The sequence below is a fragment of the Perissodus microlepis genome, chromosome 17, assembly GCF_051167445.1.
Source record: "Perissodus microlepis isolate ML-2025 ecotype Zambia chromosome 17, ASM5116744v1, whole genome shotgun sequence".
In the NCBI taxonomy this organism is placed as follows: domain Eukaryota; kingdom Metazoa; phylum Chordata; class Actinopteri; order Cichliformes; family Cichlidae; genus Perissodus; species Perissodus microlepis.
In genome coordinates this window covers 24,459,134-24,479,903 of record NC_140477.1, presented here as the reverse complement: position 1 = coordinate 24,479,903, position 20,770 = coordinate 24,459,134, and the positions used below count along the sequence as shown (strand labels likewise).

Here is a 20,770-nt window from a genome sequence, read left to right as displayed (position 1 = left end):
CTAGTTAGGTTAATTAGTTATTCTAAATGTTCTAGATTAGATGTGCAATAGATGAACTCGAGTTTTTGAGCTGTCAGTAATACTAGTCTAGACTAGACTAAGAAGAACTCCACCAAGGTGGTTATTGGACTACAAGCTAGTGCTAGGTTTTAATAAATCTTTTAGGTGTTTTGTGTGTGTGTGTGTCCCATAGACAGAATTATGTATTTGTGTTGCTTTAAATAACAACAAAGGTGTAGTCCTTTTAAATTAACAAGACTGGACAATCTCTTGTCTGTGCATCACTGGACAATCACGAGAGCCCAGGTTTATTGTTACTACAAATTGCGTTACAATAATTTCATATTTTCTTTGGGCAGTGCAGTATTGAATCATTCCCATCAAGTTAGCTTATGTTGCCCTGAATGCAGTTATTGCATCCAACTGTGCTCTCTGTCTTCCCAACATGCTCTCAGCCTGCATTCAAGCCCAAAGCTCTGCACTGTTGATGTGACTGGACAAATTAGTGTTACTCCAACTAATGTATTCAAACTGCTGCCGAGTGGCTGCAGAGGACATTGAGCGGTATTAGAAATGATCGCTTTGACTGTGAGCGACGCTAACCACTCGTGAAAAGGTGACAGCACATTTGGCTGCTATTTGCTAGGGGAAAGAAAAAATACCTCCAAGTTTAACTTTGTGGTATTTTAGATATTTAATTCATACAGGATGTGGAAAATGTGTTTGGTCTATTCACATCTTAAAAGAGTCATTCTGACGAGAGAAACATGCTACAGAGTTCATCTCATGCCATTGCCCCTTGAACACTTTAATGATTCTGTACTTTCTCAGTGCCAGCCTACTCACTGACAAACTATTCTTTCATAAAAATCTCTGGATGGCCCAGCTCTGTACCACTCCTGTTGAGCGCTTGCACACACAAATATTAAATATTTGTGGTGACTCCTGGATGTGTCTTAAGCAGACAACATCTGACAGGCCTGAAATGAAGCCAGGGCAGATATGAAAACAGGCACTGTCTGTCAAAATCAGGAAATAACCCCCACATTCACCTCAAGGGCCCAGCTGAAAATCATTAGTTTAAAACAATGTGCTGCTTCTACTGTTAGTCTGTTGGCTAAGCTACTGTTAGCTTTCAATTTGACGTTTTCTTTTACAAAAATGGTCCAGCTAAAACTTGTTTTCATCGTTTCTTCCTGTTAAAAGGGAGTTTTTCCTTCCCACTGTCGCCAAAGTGCTTGCTCATAGGGGGTCATATGATTGTTGGGTTTTTCTCTGTATCTATGAAGCGCCTTGAGGCGACTTTTGTTGTGATTTGGCGCTATATAAATAAAATTGAATTGAATTGAATTGAATTGAATATCAAAACAAATATACAGTATGATTCACTAAAAGCATGGAAAACATGACACATCTATTAATCTGCAATATTACATGATAATTTATTTTAAAAAAAAATACACAAAGGCAAAAATATTTACAACTGACTACACACTGAACAGAAGAAAAATGGTTTTAGTGGTTGTGTTTGATAAATTTTGTACTTCCTAGAGAACTCTAGTGTGTTTGCCCAGATTTGGTTATAAAAATGAATTCAGTTTATTATTTTTTAATAAGGATTTTAACAAAGAGAGGAGGTCTAAAAAAATTTAAGGACTGTAAATGTCTTGCAGTTTGCAAGCAGATTACAGTCAGTCCAGCCAGACCAGATCTGTGGTGATATTCAGAAATAAATAACTATGATCGAGATTTGGAGAGCTTATCTGATTCTGCCTCCTTCCATTGAAACTGTTTGTCAAGAAACTACACAGATGAGCCCTTCCTACACAGAAAAAACAACTAGCATCTATAAAATAGGATCACTTGAGGGAACTCTCGAAAGTCTGCAGCAATACAATACAACAGAAAAAATGAGTATATTACACTAGATTTCCATGTTAACAATGTTGACATCAGCACAAATGATCTATGAAACCAATGCAGATGTCATTATTGGGGACCAATGCTAACATCACCATGAAATATCCAAGTTTTAGTATTACCCTTGCCCTTCGGGGGGAGTTGCAATCTTTGGGTGTGCTTGTTTTTTTGCTTTTTTAAAATTAATATCTATTATTATTTTTCCCCAAAAAATGACTAAACTGTCTCCACATCAGCTGTCAACATATGCTGTAAGAGTCTATGTAATTTCAGACAGAGATCTATCATCCCTGTTTTACACGCAGATCACAATGACTAATTAAACTGAGAAATTAAAATACTCCCAGTTGGGATGTGATTCATTTGTAAATTTCCACTTTGTTATAACAATGTAGCATTCTAGTTTGGTGCTGTTTTGAATGGCATACTGCTCTACATTTATAATATTACTTTATGCAAACAGTCAGCTTTGACTGGACTGAAACTATGATAAGGTTAGCTTGGCTAAAAAGTTAAAAACTGTTCTGAGGAATAGGCTTGCCCAAGCTAGGTGTCTGACCTCTACAGCATTTTCTAGTTCTGCCAGTGCTTCTTTATGGTGGCCCCTAGAGACAAAGCAAGTACAAACTCAGAAGCAAGTACAAATTCCAAAACACAACAGAAGAGTTCCAGCACAATAGGGGCAGTGTTGAGCTTCTCTCTGAGCAAAGCACACTGACTGTTAGTTAATGTCAGATTTGACTCCACCTTAAGCTAAGCGTTCATAGTAATTAAAAACAAATTAAACAAACAACAGTTTGCATATTACCTTTCTTATAAAGCGTGGTTGTTCTATCCTTGCAGGTGTTTCCCGCCGGTATCCAACTCCATGTGTTTGCAACAAACTTGCCATTTATTTTGCAAATCAAGCTAAACACTGCCCCTAGCATCATGGAGCAGTTTGTACGTGTTTTGGAGTTTGTACGTGCTTTGTCTCTAGGGGCCACCGTACTTCTTAACTGTTAAGCAATCCCAGAATACACAGTATGATGACATACTGAACCATCCCAGCTGTTTGCTGTCAAGTTTTCTAAACAAGCTTTTAAAAGTTAGTTTACACCTTAGCAAAACCAATTGAAATGGCATGGTATCTGTATCCATCCACTGCATGCAACAAAAATAACATATTATTAACAAAAGTAATATGCCATTTTCCAGACAATGTATCCAGCTATATATTACAAGTTTGTGCAACGTTTTCTTTTAAATCTTACATGATTCATATTTGGTGTTGATGTTTGATTTAGTTAAAAACTAGTCTGAACCACAAGATCAAGATCATTGATGTCATAAAGATATAAAGAGATAAAAGTATGAATCTGCTGACATACAGGATGCTTCTGTCTTGGGTATACTGTGGCCTTAAGAAAAAAAATGCCCCAGTCTCCATAAAATCCCCTTGGTTGCCATCATGCTGTCCACATTGCTTTTTCAACATTTATAGATGGATTACACTGCTAAGATTTCTAGCTATGTTGTTCTGCTTTTCAGCAAAACAGCAGAAAAAAATCCTGAAATATCAAGTGAACTCAGCTATGAGCTGAATTTTCCTTTGTGTTTTTAAAGCAAACCACAAGCTTAAGCTGTTTGCACTAAAATTGTCTCTTCTATTTCATAGCAATCATCCAGACAGGCATAATGATCTCAGGGAAGCCTCCCTGTCTCTCAACAGCCAGGACCTCCAGTCCAGCCTTGGCAATGATGGTCTTCATGATGTCCAGGTGGCGGCTAATGCTGCTATCGATGGGGTCCAGCTTGCAGCCTTGCCTAGCCATATTATCCTTGATTATGATAACACCATTTGGACGCAGACTCTTTTTGCAGCGAAACAAGAAGTTCATCAGGTCTTTGTCTGTTAGGTGGCCTAAAGGGAAAGACAGGAAAAATAGTCACTCCTAACTGATTTATTAGGCACTGCAGAAATCATTTTCATGTGACTGTTAAAGTCCCCCAATAGAACTATGGAAGTCCAGTGACTGTGATCTCACCCAAATGCAAACACCTTGAGTCAGAATAATCTTAACAAAAGTCACGTCGTTTATTAAGAAGATAATCCATTAACAAAAAGCTAGACATGAAATACAAAAGGAACTGAAAACTTCAAATTACACAAAATAAACTGGGAAACATACTATGAGGTACGAGGAGCTTGGACACATTAGGCAAAATGAGCTGACGCTCAAGGACAAAGGGAGACTGACACAATATATTCATACAGGAGGGTGATTAGGGGAGCAGAGACACTGTGATACACAGCAGTAACAAATTAGACATAACGAGACGGGGGGACATAAAGCACACGAGACAGGGGACTATCAAAGTAAATCAGGACGCACAAACACTGAGAGACTAGGACAATGTGAGCTTGACGCAGACAAAAAGTAAAAAAACATGGAGACATGGCAAACTTAACATGAATGACACTAAACTACAAAATACAGATATGAGACTAAAAGGACAGAAAGGGGATGCCAAAGGGAACTAATAAACCTAAAGTTATCTAAAATAAACTAGAGATACATAATATACAAGGAAAACAATATGAGATTAGAATAATTCATAAGCACAAATATAAAAATAGAACCTAGGAACAATTTTTAAAGAATTTTAGGATCTTCTGTTTGAAAAAGTGCAAAATGCATCAACAAGTTTGCAGAATTACAACAGGATGCAAAATATTTGGAAAAGTTTCATTTTGTATCTGTATTTTGTATCAGCCAAAGATAAGGTAGATAAAGTGCCGAGGGTATAAGTGCTTTCTGTCAAGGGTACATGGGCAGTAACTTAGAGGACAGCAGTTAAGTGACAAGCCATTGTACCTCTAAGTCTAAAAGTATAAGTATAATGAGGTACTTAAGAGTATACTGTATCTTCATAAGTATACAATTTGAAGCATCACTGTACAATAGATGACAATTCAAATATATCAATACACCTGATCTTTCATGAGCAGAGTGTATCGATAACCTTCATACTTACATGCCACCCATTGCATCCATATGACATCATACTTGTTTTGTGGAGGTGTGAATTCTTGCAGATTGTAGCAGTAGTAGGTCTCAATACGGTCAGCATCGTCACCCAGGTACTCCTCATGTGCATGGAGCAAGAAGTGCTCCATCATGTCTGCCATCTCCAGTTTCTCAAACACAGGAAGGAGCACACCTTTGGCTACCCGCCCGATCCCACAGCCACAATCCAGAGCACACTGTGTGCCCGCATTACCGGGCCCCTGTTGTTAAAAAAAAAGAAAAAGAAAGGATAGACTCATATAACTTTAATCAAATTAATTCTGAAGGATACTTAGAGTTTAAACTTAGGAAAATGCAGACTGTCTATAAAGCAAATGTAGTCATAAAATGAGATTTTCAATTTTACAGAAAACAAAAAGATGCTTAAATCCTTCTTGTTCTTCTAGTAGTGCATTATTATCATGTCTAAATCATAAAAAGTTCTATACTTTATGTTTTATGTTACCAGGTGTCAAGCTTTAATGCTCAAAAGTACCAAACAAATCAACCCCAGTTGCTTAGGGTAACAAAGCAATGAACTTTACCACAAGGGAATAAAAAGTCACCTCACTTGACTTGTGCTGGTTTTCTTCCTCTTCATTTGGTATTCTGACCTCACTACAACCCCTCCACATCAGGGACCCCAGTTTATGATTGTAGGAAAGTATGGGGGCCCACAGGAGCTCTGTTACAGGAAGCTTCTTGGTTTCAGTGAATTACTGCCATATTGCTGTGCGCTTATGTAGCTCTCTTTAATCTGGATGCGTTCTAAATCTTTTCCTGCCACACTCTTTTTTAATGGAAATGTCAGGTGTAAACAGAAGCTGTTCACAGCCAGGGAAGAGACTTTGGAAGAGAATAATGATATGTAGCCAGACACACACATAGATTTTTTTACTCAGTGCCACGATAAAGAACCCACCACACAGCAGTGTAGGTTGAGTGCTTTTATTTTCAGAATGTCCTTGCAGCAACTTTCCAGCTGGCCTCCTCCTGCTTTACGCCACACACAGTGGGGAGACATAATCAGATGATGCAGGTTATGTGTGTGAGAGCCCTCCCCCAACACCACACCCTGAAGCCACTGATCCACCCCTGCAGCTAAGCCACAAGCCACACCCTGCCACATACCCCCATCGCCAGACTGGAGAGCCATCTAGGCCTAGCCGAGCAGGAGAGGAAATCAGTGACAACCATCTCCATCCCTGGCCTATGGACCACCTGGTGGAGAGCCAGATGCCACCAGGTGATCCGACGTTGGCATCCTTCATGCGACGGAGGCACTGCAGTTCCATCACCCATCCGAACACAGGGTGAAAAGGCAGCCCAGGAGGTAATAATGGAGCATTGTTGATTGCCCACTGGAAGACCAGGCACTCTTTCTCTACTGTGCTGTGCCTAGTCTCCCACTCCGACAGTTTGCTGCTAATAGGAGAATTGGCTGAAGCGGCACTATGGGATATTTGTGGCTGTCCCCATGCACACATCTAACCTCCACCCACTCTGCCTCCAGCAATGCCCCAGGCCAAACCAGGGTTTGGTGGGGCAGGGTCTGCATAAAACCCGAGTCCACCATAGCCTGGTGGACGCATTCAGACTCCACAGCATTCCTTCTGACATCATCTCTAACTAGTGGCTCCAGTTCAGCTCTCGTGTATGGGAGTTTTGGACTGAGGTCCCTCTTCAGTGCAATGTCTCCTCCAACCTGTCAATATGGCACTCCAAGCTGGTGTGGGTAGAATACGCCCACAACACCATGACCTCTGCTGCTATGGGCCTATTAACCTTTGAAGCATGGCTTGGCTAGGAGCCACCTCATTCCCAGCCACTGAAGGTGAGCTCACTGTACCCTCAGATGTCCCCTCCTATGAACATTGCGCTCTGTATGGAGTTGTTAGCAGAGACGGGTCTTCTAGCAGAATCTGCATGAATATTGAAGATGCTTATTATCTAGACGGAGGAATAATCACACGTGGGGCATCGGCTTTTACCGGAACATTCACACCAAAAGGTGACTTTGTTTATTGAACTCTCGTGTATACTCCGCAGCATAACAGGAAGCATCCTTTCAAAATAAAATCACAACAGATGACAATGAGCTTAACTAGCTCAACAGGAGTCCAAAAAATTGGCTCCCAGTTTCATTGGCCTGTTTGAAATAGAATAAATCATTAACCCTATCTCTGCCAAGTTGAAATTGATATAGAATGTGAAAATTCACAATGTTTTCAATATCTTCAGTCCACTGTGTACATTAATTTTTAAATTGCTGTCCCAATTTCCCATTTTCTTTATGCTTTTTGAGCATTATAATTTTATATGGTTATATTACTGCTAGAGAAAGGATGCCTCCTAATTGTCTGTAGTTCCTTTTAAGCAGTCTTAGGAGTTTGTAAATAAAGGGCATGTAGCCTGACTCCCCTGTCTACAGCAGCAACACACACACAGACAAACCCAGAACATTAAAGAAATCCTTTCCTTGTCCACTGTACAGAAGTTAGCGCTGTTTTTTAAAAAATAAAAAATAAAAATACCATAGTACAAAGTGATTACCAGCTGTTGGCTCAGCTCACTCTGTGTGGGTGTTTATGAGGCTGCCATCACGACTCCAGTATAATTAGAATTTGCACTGAGGCGCCATCATCATGAAACAATAATTTGTTTTGTACAATAAGGATGACAAATTTCTCACCAAAAATAGATTCTGGCATGTACACTAAGAGCTACATTGCAAACTGATATACTACAGGACAATATGCAGAAACTATGACAAAGTGCATGCAAAGCATATACTTTAAAGCTTAAAAGCTATTTTTATTCATCTTTAGGCATGAAAAGATGAATAAAAACACTTTTTAAAAAAAAGGTTGTCATAATTCATGCATGACAGGGTTAAGTAACAATAATTACAATGAAACACATCAGAGTAACATTAAACGATCAGTGGGTGGCAGGGTATGGAGTGACACATCAGTGTCCAATGGGGTGGTTTATGTTCAAGTATACCATCAACACTCACACAAATACAAGAATACAGCCTTTGACTAGCTGCCCACTGTAGTGACCAGCATGCGTGACAATTTCCCAGATTTGTTTTTGCCTGGATTCTATTAATTGAATGTGAGGTACTAACTTTTGACTTACCACGAACCTCTTCAAAAACTGAAGGGAACCTTCCAGATCAACATTGGATATTTCTACGAAATCTCCCATCATGCCCTCCTCTGAGGCAGGAACATCCTCGTAGAACTTCTGAGCTCTGTAGTAGAACTGTTTCTCTCCTTTGATGTACTCACAGGTGACTGGGAACAGCTTCACTGTTAGAACACATGGACAAACATACCTAGGTCACCATACCGGGTGACCTATCATAAAACCCAGAACGTCATTTGAACACAATTGTCTGGTGCTCTATTGTCACTTGTAGCCTGCAACACAAAACTTGTGATGATCAACTACACAGACTGTTTATTACTATTCAATGACAGTCACAACACTCATCCTTTAATGTGTCTTGTATTCTGTATGAGATACGAATATTATTGAGGACCAGAATTATGTGAGACTAAACATTTAAACATTTGGGATAAGGGTGCAGGACAGAGAAAAAGTTCTGGAACTACACTCACAGCTTTCCCCATTTTTAGCAGCAACTGTCACAACCGCATCAGGCACAAAATAGGCATGGTATTTCACTCTAAATATAGTTCAGTGGCGCTATAGTTAACACCAACACCTCACAACAAGAGCTGATGCCAGTAAATTATAAACATTGCCAGTGCTTATTCCTAGTTTCTGTTTTGTAACGCTTATCCACTAATATTAAATTGTGTTCTGCAAAAATCTATTATATCCACTCAGTTCTTTCAGATTACCTAATCTTTTCATGTAACGTGTGGTTACTGTGGAAGCACCCTCTGAGGTGTTTGTGCCCTTGGTTGAGGGTGAGTGAGAATGTCATTGCCACCACTTCAGACTTCAAACTTGTGTTAGTTTTTAGACTTCACCATTTTGCAAAATTATGCTATAGCGATAACCAATATCTTACAATCAGACAACACATTACATCAACACATGTAATGAGCTATAGTGGGAAAGTGTTAAGAAGTTTACCAGATATGAATTTATAAGAATGATGTCTGTTTTAAATAATGATCAATTAGTTTGATATGATTATTTTTGACTGGTTTGAGTTTTTCCAAAGCATTACAAAGATGACACCAGACTGCTCTGTATGAAGATGGTTTCAGTCCCATAGGAAATGTAGAATGATAATTTGATCACTACTATAAATAGGGATGCGGTGTAGTATTCCTACACTCAGCTCAGCTGTTATATGGTACATGATAACCCTGTGGTTGATTCAAGTTACTGTTGTGAATTTACAAATGTTTAAAACAAATAAGTTTTATTACTGGGAGGCTGATAATAGAAATGTATACAGTGTTGAAATTTCGATATTGCCTTTCAAGAAACTTTATAATTCGCTTTTTAAACTATCCCAAACTTCCACTACTTCAGCTCTACTGAGCTGCAAATAAATTCTGTAATAAATGAACATATTTCTTGTCACTGACTTCGTAACAAGTTGTTTCGGGGAGGAGGCTGAGGGAAATGTGTCAGTTTGATAACTAATAGCATGATTCATGACACAGTGGCTTAATCATGCTGCACCTGGCCAGGCTCACTAAAATAAGATGTAAAAGGAGTGTGGTTATGACCTAACATTTTTCTCACAGTACCAGCTTTGATCAAAGCACCTACAACTGGTGTTTACTTGTCATGTTATCCCTCAGGACAGCTTTCAGAAGAAGTGTAAGTATAGAAACGTCGAGAAGAACGGAGAAGACCTGAAGACAGCTTGATAGCACACTTGTCTGCCAATCAAACTGTACATCTATCTCACACCTTGAAAGTGCACCAGCTCATTAGAAGCTGATCTTGGACTTTCTGTGTAACAGAATACTTGCTTAAATGATACAAGGTATGAGGATTAATCTGTCACGCTGTTAGTAAATGACCTGACTGCAGCCGTCTGATGGTAGATCAGACGGCATAGCACTGTCTGACATGAGTAAGTGCTCTCGTGTTTGATATGTCATTCCATTAATGGTCCTTGTATCAAATGGACGGTAAGAAAATAAGACACGTTTGAGCCAGAATGACTAACAGCTCAAGATCTCCTGTTGCTGCTGTTCAGCCCATGATCTCGTGATAGACATGAGTGCACTCTGGAGATGATTAGCTATTATTTAAACTGTTAATGCACTACAGTGCTTCCAATGACACTTTTTATATGAATGTACTAACCATTAATGATTCATATATGTCAATTCACTCACTAGCATTAACACTAACAAATCGCTATCCTGTAACTGTTTAATGGTATAAAAACAAAGCTACAAAAGAAATTTTACTTTGTTTCTGTTAATAAATATTTCATTACACATATGGTTCAGCACTTGGAAGAAAGGCTAAGTTGTTGAAAACATTTGGAATTACCAGGATTTACAACCAATTGCTCATCAAATCCAATCAACTCTCCATCTAAGCCACAATTACGGACAAAAATCCTGTCTGGTTACACTGATATCAGTTGTATTTGCTGCTTAAAGTCAAGTGACCTCTTGAATTTAAATTTGGAGAACCCCCTTAAGCAATAGATATGGCAATAACCTATATTGCCATATCTATTCACTCATCAATCCAAATCATTAAAGTCAAGTTTTTCAGTCACATCCATGGCCGCAGGTGTATAAAAGAGCAGAGCAGTCTGATGGCTGAGTCTGGGTTTGGTGGTTGCTAGGAGAACGGTACTTGCTTGGGTGGACTGTGCCAACCCTAAAGTTTGGTAGAGGGGGGATTACGATGTGGGGTTCTTTTTCAGGAGATGGGCTGAGCTCCTTAGTTCCAGTGAAAGGAACTCTTAATACTTCAGCATAGATAATTCAGACAATAATATGCTCCCATTTGTGGATCCGTCCCTTCCTGTTCCAACACTTCCAACAGACTCCTCTAAACATTGTGGAAAGCCTTCCTAGGAGAGTTGAAGCTGTTGTAGCTGGATCAACATCATATTCAATCCCGTGGATTAAAAATGGGGTCTCAGGTTCATATGCATACTAAGACAGATGGGGAGTACATTTGGCCATAATATTGGCAATATATACTTTTCTATATCGCCTATATATTTTCTGTAGCTGCTTGGGAAACTAACACAATGATAAGAAGGCATTTTATATAAATTCTCCATCAAAATTCTTTATGTTCTCTCTGTTGTTTGCCACATCCCTATTGAGTTCCTGATGAAGACTTTTAGGGTCCTGTTGATCTTGCATGGCTCTAGACATTTCAGGATCCTTTCTTGTAGTCAATGAGTAATTTTATTTTTTTATTTCAAGTAACATTACCAGGAATTTCTGTTTGCTAATAGTATAAGTCTTTCGGATAGGCTGGAAGCAGAAATGTGCAGGTAACACCACAGCTTATTGAACAGTGGTGTTGTTTGTTGTTGTTTAAAAGGGATTCACATGCTTTTTATCTTTTAGTGATAGGCAAAGTGCAATATACTGGAGGTGTATGCAGCAACTCTAGTGTGACCATTACATGAAAATATCCACATCACCTTTCTATCTAAGGAAAGAGTTGTACTATTACTGTCCACTTTATTAGGTACACCTTGCTCTGTTAACTGTAGAGGTCATTTAAATACAATTAACTCAATTTTATGTTCAAGAAACCAGGCTGAGATTGTCTGAGCTTTTTGACACAGTGCATTAATCTGCTGAAAGCAGCTGTTAGAAGATGGGTCTGGTGTGGATATTAAGGTATAGAATTTAATCAATGCTCACTTGATACTAGGGGCCCAAAGTGTGCCAAGAAAATATCCCAAAATATCATATCACATCATTACCGCACCAGACTGAACTTTCTGAAACAAGGTAGGATGGATCCAATGTATGTACACATGTTGTGATAACTTGGACTATTTCATTACAAATGGCATCTGATATAAAATAAATAAGTTAATACATTTAAATAGTGCCAAATTACATATGTATTCCATCTGCTGTGTCAACCTTTTAGGAAATAAGGTAGCAAAAGTAGGAAAAGAGCTACTTAATCTATATAGAATAAAGGGAACTTAAAATCTTTTATATAATATATATATATAATTTTACATGTTTAAGTTGCATTCACACTTTTTAAAAAAAAATGTCAAAGTATAGAAATGTACAAGGACACAATGTCATGAACATGCACATGTGAGAATGTTTAAGTATTTGGTAGGTAAATATAACATTTTCTATTGTAATGCAATTAATGCAATTAAATTTAATGCAAATAAATGACTATTCTGGTTATACAGTCACTAAACATCTATTTAGACTATATAAAAAATATAACAAAGGAAAAAGAGCTATTGTTATAGTGGACACTGCATGTCCTGCAAACTATACATCTGCACTAATCAGTCATAGGAAAAATTTATCTTTAAGGGGTTTCTCCCATAAAGCCTGAAGCCTATAAAGCAAACTTAAATGAGCTGTGGGCCACTGCTGGCAGTGTAATCTCATTGGAGGGCTACGTTAGTGCTCAAGTAGTACAAAAAACAAACAACTACCAAATAAACAAACTGGTACTCTCTTTCTGGTAAGACACATGGCAGCATTTCTGCTATAACCTTTTTTGTATTTAGCAAAATAAAAAATCAGACATATGTGTACACATTAGTTTTTGACTGCTAGTGAAAATTGTTTTCTTTACAAATATCTCCCTTAATGAACTGACACAGCCAATCCCTCAACATGTTTATACTCTCTGCTTATACTGCTTTCATATTAAATCATTTTTTGCTTTTTAAAGAATTTATTTTAACATTGAACTCAACAACAAACAAATCCTCCCTATCAAAAAAGGAACTTCAAGGGCCAAATTGCATTATATTTCTTCACGTCACTACAAGTAGGGGTGACGTGGGCAGCAAGTGGTCCCCGTGCCGCAAGTTTGAGACCCCTGCTATAAAGCATCTCTGACCATGAAGGTGATTGTCAGAGTTGCAAAAAGATGTACTGCAATGGTTAAGTAGGGAGAAGACCCATATGTAGACAGTCAGTTAGTCAGTCCAAAATAAGAGATTTATGAAGTCAGACACGTGCTTTCAGTTACTAAGTCAACAAAACAGTTATCAGAAACAAAAACAAAAAGGTGAACTAGTCCAAAACACATAAGGAAGAAGCCTATGAAGGTGAATGCCAAAGCAATAATCTCAGATAATCTGAGAAAGCAAGAAAAACATCTTGAGAATGGCTAGAACACTTGACTGCAGTAATAAAGAAATTAAAACATAGATGTCCATAAATTAAGTTGTGTGTAACAATGAAAAATCGCACAGGGAAAAAAATATTGAACACCTTATTTTAATTTATTTAATACCTTGTACAGAAGCCTTTTGTGGTGATGACAACTTCAAAACACCTCCTGTATGGAGGAACTACTCGCACGTATTGCTCAGGTGTGATTGTGGCCCATTTTTCCTCGGTCTTCAAAGCCTTTAGGGTCAGTGGGAACCTTCTGTGAACTCTGTTCAAGTTCTTTCCAAGACTTTCAACTGTACTCCGGGCAGGCTGCGCTATTCTAGCAGCTTTATTTTCTTTCTCTGAAGCTAATAGAGAGCTTACATGCCTCTGTGTTTGAGATCATTATCTTGCTGAAACATCTACCCATATTTCATCTTCATCATCTTGTTAGATGGCAGCAGATTTTTATCAATAATGTCTCGGTACATTTTTCCTTTAATCTTTCATTCAGTAAAATGAGGCATGCCAGTGCCATATGCTGAAAAACAGCCCCACACCATGTTCCCAACTCCAAACTTTCATCTCAGTATGGTGTTTTGGGCTAATATGCAGTGCTGTTTGACCTCCAACCATTATGGTATCCAAAGAATTCAATTTTGGTCCCATCTGACTAGAATATATTCTCCCAGTATTTCACAGCCTTGTTTAAATGTTGGTCAAAAAACCTTAAATGCGCTTCAACATGCTTTTTCTTCAGCAATGGAGTTTGGTGCATACAGGCCATGGTGGTAGAGTTCATTACTTATTGTTTTTCTTTTTAAACAATTGTGCCTGCTGATTCCAGGTCTTTTGTAAGGTCCTTGGGTCTGGGACAACTATTCTAATAATTATTTTCATTCATCTCTCTGAAATCTTGTGGGGAGCACCTAGTCATGCCCAGATTATGGTGAAATTATGTTTTTTCTACTTCTGGGTTATGGCCACAGCAGTGCTGACTGGAACCTTTGGTAGTTCAGAAATTCTTCTTTAACTAATGCCAGTATGTTTTACAAGTTGCAAAGGTCTTGAGAGAGCTTATTAGTTTTACCCATCATGAGATGTTTCTTGTGGGAAACCTTGGTAATGAGACATTATTTGATAGGCCAGCTATTGGGACAAAACCAGCTGATATTAATTTGCACTAAGTGACAGGATTGCTTTCCAATTCCTGATAGATTTCAGCTGGTGTCATGACGTTCCATGTCCTTTGTGTTCAGTGTTCATTATTATTCACATTCACATTATTAAACATAACTTGATTTATGGACATTCTTTGGAGTTCTTTGCATGCATGAACTGATTGTGTTGTTATCAACATCAAGTGAGAATTTCATATCAATTATATATATATATATATACATATATGGATACAGATAAGGCAGGAAATTGCAGCAACTCAATAAAAACTTGATGTCAACTTAAGCTGAGTGATATCAAAATAAAACAGGAAGTGGGTACACAGTCCAAATCATTAAATGTTTTTCCAAAAATTAGGAAGTAGTTTTGCTGGCTACGTTTAACAGCTACAACATCCTTTTTTTGGTGTGTGTGTGTGTGTGTGTGTGTGTGTTTGTGTTTTTGTGTATGGACATACTGCAAATCAATTTCCCATTGGGGGCAATAAAGTTACCATTGAACCATTGGAAAGACATAAGTTAACTAAATCTGAGAACAAGCCATAGTTAGAGGTAAATCCTGGCATTCTAGGTAAGTGCAGTGGTGGTGATACAGGATTTAAAATCATACAAATCAATATTTACGAGTAACCGTCTAGATACCCTCTAAGAATAAGGATCAGCATTATCCGAAGGAGTCTGTAATGTGCCGTGAGGTGCAGTAAGAACAACCTTTTGTTATTTTAGCTATTTCAGCAACCTGACTTTGGCAAAACATGGGTATGAAAAGAAGAGAAGAACACATCACACCCTGTCATGAAATCAACATTCAAGAAAAGATTTTAGTACATTTCTATGACCCATCTTACCCAGTGGGACCTTCTCTAGCAGGTACAGGTAGCTGGCAAAGAACTCACTCCTCAGTGTGTGGTGTAGGTGAAAGGACATGCTGTGGCGACACATGGTGTCATCTGTCCCCTTCCAGCGGTCCCTGAATGCCTGGTGAGCACCCTTGTACTCAAAGTTTGAGGAGCTGTTTTTGTCATTTTCAAGTGTAATCTCCATTTTGTCCTGTTGGTCTTTTTATCCAGAAAGATCTTGAAGAGCAATGGTACAGCAGAGAAGTCTAAAAGACTGAATACTGTGGTGCCCGTTTAGGATACTGTTTCTCCAGCTGCTGCTATATCTGTCTAGCTGAGTGTTCAACAAGTCTCTGCCAGTGTTCAAATAACCGGCAGAGATCTTTTTCACAGGAAGCACACAGGAGGTCCCACCAGATTTACAGATCACCTGCTAGAGACACTGACTGTAAAGAAGTGAGAAGGGGGCAGGGCATAAATGAAAGGACTTATTTCTACAGGAACTCATGACCAGTAAGCCCACAGAAGGTGACTGAACTGCAGGGTTTAAATTCCAACAAGTCCTTACACCCATATTTATGACTTGATCCTAAAAACAGCTTTGTCTTATCAAGTTTGTATACTTTAGAATTAAAATACCACAGTTTAGACAACAGGCAGCAGTTATTAAAAGCTCCAAGATTCTATGAGTAAATATGACCAGACAGGAATATTATTTATTATTATGAAATATGAATTGAATGCCATTTTTATTCAAGGTCATTTATTCAAAACTTGGAATAAATATTAATTTAATTTAATTTAATTTATAAAGTTTTCCACTTTTTTAATACTGTTGAAAAAAATTGGGAATAATCTAAGTTCAGACAAGTTAACAAAATATGTGTTAGTATATCTGTGCACCCAAGTTGCAAAATTACCCTGGAGACTGTCCAATACAGAGTAACAGGATGTAAAACGCAAGCTGGGACATCATACTCTAAGAGGCACAAATGAGTGGCTGGGGCAGTGTGCAGGAAAATTTGTCCAGCATATAGATTAGAAGTCCCCAAGTCCCCAACACATCCAAAGGTGGTTGAAAACAAGAGGGCTTAGGTCCTGTGGGATTTCCAGTTCCAAACCCCAAAACTGAAAGTGTGGCTCCATTCTTCTGATATTGTAAAGATGGGGATTTTAACATGAGATTCTATGGCAGGCGTGCCCATAGTCCAGCCAGGGGGCCAATCATGGCCCTAGGTCAGATTTTATATGGTCCCTGGCTCCTACCATAAAATGTATTATTTATAGTCAGCAATCATAAACAGAACTAGAAAGTGCATTTTCTGAAGAAACTGCAGTGTGAATGCTTGAATCTGAATGTATGCACTGAAATGAATTAATTGCTGAATTTTAAGTTACAAATGTTGAATGAGATGAAAAATACAGAAATTTGCACCTGAAAACAAAAGTGCTGAACTGCTAAAAACTGACAACCACAGAGAAGAAGTTGGAAAATAGCTGAAAATGTTTTAAATGTAAATTAGAAAAACCTAAGAAATGAGGAAAGAAAATTTAGAGTCAGAAAACATCTGAATGAATATTAACAGTTCATATACTTTGAATCACTGAATGACTAAAATGTGATCCCTCCACTTGGATCCACACAGTTTAAAAAGTTTACATTTCTGAGCTTTCAAAGACATTGTGTTGGAAAGAGAACAATGATGGCGACGTTTTGAGGGTAAAATGATGGCTGTAGAGCAAACACTGTGGACACAGCAGCAGTTGAAAGAGAAGTGTTTAAGATGAATCTTGGCACAGTGGCAGGCAGAGCTCGTTAAGCAGGCAGGTGTGAGCCTGGTTGCTATAGTGACTGCACCCAATGGCTCCATACACACGGACACAGACATGCACCTCACTTTTGCTGCTTAAAATGAACAGAAAAGTCAGGCCGAAACAAATCGTTCCCAAATGAAAAGTACAAGTCGTATTGACAAAATTCTTTCACCGTGAGCGCCAGCAATGTCTAGTCTACTGAATTCTCAGTTTTCATGCCTGTGGAGTTTATTATATGGACGTGGTGACAGTGGAAAGACACCATGCTCTTCTGATTTTCAAACGAACCTTCTGAGCCATTTTAACATTAGAGTCTATGGAAGAGTTGGAGGGAGGAGGCTGTGCATTGGTGACATTTATGAAAGAACCATAACACCCAGTACAATAGTAAACACATTGGATGAAAGAGGACAACGATGGCTACGTTTTGAGGGTAAAATGATGGCTGTAGACCAAACGCTGTGGACACAGCAGCAGTTTTAAAAAAGATTTTAAGATTAATTTTTTTGCTCCTCTCACTCTAGCAGTTGAGCTGTCTCACTCTAGCCCCAACATTCCGTCCCATACACACCCATTATAAACTCTGAAACGGGTGAAAAAACATCATGAACTCTATGTCAATGTATGTGGAAGTAGATACAGTTTAAAGAAGAGGAAGTTGAATGAGAATTTGAAGGGTCTCTCCATTGAAATACATGGGAAATTTTTGTTGAAAAAACTTGAATAAAATTAAAAATATAAATGTTAAAAATGAGAAAAATAGAAGCAGTCATGTCCAAAAGAAGAGGAATCTAATGGTGTTTGAATGGTTTTTCTAAGTTGAACGGTTTTGAAGGAGATAGAGTACAAAAAACGTACGGAATATATAATAAAATAGAAGAATAAAGATTACAACAACAATACTGTGAATGCTTTTACAAGCATTCACACTAATTAATAAAATGTAATTTCTCTTTTCACCATGAGTTGGAAAGTGAAATTACCAAGGAGTGCATAGGAGTTTTCTACACTCACACAATAAACACAATAGTAAGTGTCATTTAAAATAAACCTGAAATGCTGATATTCAGCAGCTTCACTGAAGTTTCAGGTATGCCAGAGAGCTCAATCTTTTTTCTTTTTTTTACACAATGATTCATTGATTTTTTTTTTTGGAACAATACAAACAGCAACAAATCAGCACAGCCAAATACAAACAAGAAGAAGAGGAAGAAAAAAACAAATACAGGTACATGAGTTACAAGTGTACATGTCTGGGTCAAAATATGTACAGTGTTCCACATTTAAAGTCAAGGGAAAGAAGAAAAAAAGGGAGAAAAAAAGAGGGAATACAGATATTAATTATTATGTTTAAAAACAAAATGTGGTCCCCCTTTATGCAATAGCACAGCAAGGTCACGAGGTAGGTGATCAAGCAAAGGCTGCCATATCCTACAGAATGCATCACAATTGCCCTTTATGATGGCACTAAGGCGCTCCATTGGCAGCACCTTGAACGTTTCTCTGTACCATTGTGTAACAGTGGGGCGCTGTCTCTGAATCCATTGAAACAGTACACATCGCCTCACTAAATGTAAAAGTTTACATAACAAAAGCATTTGTACAGAAGACAGAGAAAGCTCTTCTAGATAGACCCAAAACGAACAGGACAGGGTTCAGTGGGATCGTCTGGTGAAAGATTGAGCGAAGCTCTATAGCAATATTCTTCCAAAATCTAGTAATTAAAGGACATTGCCGTATGCAATGGTAGTAAGTCCCCACATCCATATCGCACATTACACAATGAGGAGAAATCTGAGGATGAACTTTATTTTAAAACTCTGGGGTACGCTGCAGTCTATATAAGATTCTGTAATGGCTTTCCTGGAGTCTGTTACAGGAAAACAATTTCTTGGCAGATCTAAAAGTTCTGGACCATGCTTCTGCACTAAGCTCAACTTCGAGGTCGGTTTCCCACCGAACCCTGGCCCTTATCGGTGGTTACAAAATTCAGAGACAATGATTTCCAGAAACATACAAAGACAAAACTAATTTAAAGACAAAACCTTTAATGAGCCAAAGCCGACACAAATGTGTTTTATCTACTTTCTAATCCATTTATCACAAATGTAACAATGAACATGTTTAGAAAGTTGGCACATACATGTAATTTTTCATCTTTTTATGCATCCATCTATAGAACGCTGCATGTTATATTCTAAATCTGCCTGTTCTTTTTTAGAAACCTGCCTGCAAAAAATAAACCTAAAGTATGTAATACATCAATGTAATCACTTTCAAGATGGAGAAAGCATAAAGTTTGTCTGTAAGTGACAATTATGGACACCTAATATGATAAGGAGATTCTGCAGGTCAATTATCAATGTATAAAACTAAATGTATTTTAGTGACACAGGACACAAACACGGAAGCAAGATATATAATTAGGATTATTTATAGTAAATATGAATAAATTATTGCAATTTCTTTAACCATCGAGAATGACTAAATCCTTCAGGACAATATCATATCAATGCACTGAACTCACTATGTTATCCATCTAACAGAGTCTCCACATGTTCTCACTGTAATTTCGCCCTCATGACTGAATTTATGCTTGCGCTAATCAATCTGAATGTTCAGGGGGGATCAAACGCATTTTACTCGCAGTACTCAAGTTGACTTACCTTTTTTTGAATGATGACATACTCACAACGTGGAGGCTTAAAAGTAGGCAAATCTTGTACTTAACCATTGGTGAATTGGCTGTGTGCCTCCAGAGATTTATAATTGCGAAATTGGCTTGCCGTGTATGCGCTGACTCCAGAGACGAGGTATGAAAATATATCAGGGTAAGTTAATAGCGGTTTGGTCTTCGGGGTTTCTACTCCACTGCCATATTTCATACAGGTCCACATTTCCAATGCACGCTATTTTTTGCAAGTACCGTCTCTTTGCATCCGGACGCGATTTGTCTCAATACCATCCTTTTTCTTTTGAGCTGCTTTTAAGCATGGTTCGTAGCAATCTTCCTTCCAACACAGTTTGTTTTGATTCGTGGCCTTCAAATATGGCACCGAACTCCATCCCTAGCCAACTTTGTGTTCCATATAGGTGTGTCTGGTAGGACTATATGGAACACAAAGTTGGCTAGGGATGGACTGTACATAATAACAAGCACTAGTATGAGTGTGACAATCTTTCGTGAGTCATATCTCATAACTGGAGGGGGGGCTTTTCAATACGAGAGACATACCCCCCCAAAACAAAAAGAGGAACAACAGGTGGGGAAGGTGGCTGGTACATCTTTATTGAAGTCCTCTTATTTGTACATAGTTAAACTAAGTTGCAGTTTGTTAATGAAAATGTTTTATTTAAACAAGGGTTCAATGGGGTGCCTGTGAGGGTCTCAAAAGACAGCCAGTAAATCACAAAAGGATAATGCATACTACACATGAAGAAATAAAGTGTATGTCCTTAATATTGATGGCATTGGTAACCCAGTTAAAAGAGCCGAGATTATGACTAAACTCAAAAAGGAGAAGACACAGATAATTTTCATACAAGAAACTCATTTATCAAAAATAGAACATGAAAAATTAAGGAAATTTAGGTTCAAAAACACCTTCTACAGCTCTCATACAAATTCTAGGAAAAGAGGGGTTGCAATTCTGATAACTAATTGCCTTAAG

General features: G+C 38.2%; 1 protein-coding gene across 1 annotated transcript; it reads right to left on the bottom strand.

The window, feature by feature from the left end:
* Positions 1 to 3,566: 3,566 nt before the first annotated feature.
* On the bottom strand, positions 3,567 to 15,489 carry ntmt2 (N-terminal Xaa-Pro-Lys N-methyltransferase). Its single transcript, XM_084909224.1, has 4 exons — positions 15,294 to 15,489; positions 8,115 to 8,287; positions 4,939 to 5,191; positions 3,567 to 3,823 (listed from the first exon to the last, which is right to left on the bottom strand). Exons 1-4 carry the CDS (start codon positions 15,487 to 15,489, stop codon positions 3,567 to 3,569), a joined length of 879 nt encoding a protein of 292 aa, XP_084765350.1.
* Between the last annotated feature and the right edge of the window lie 5,281 nt (positions 15,490 to 20,770).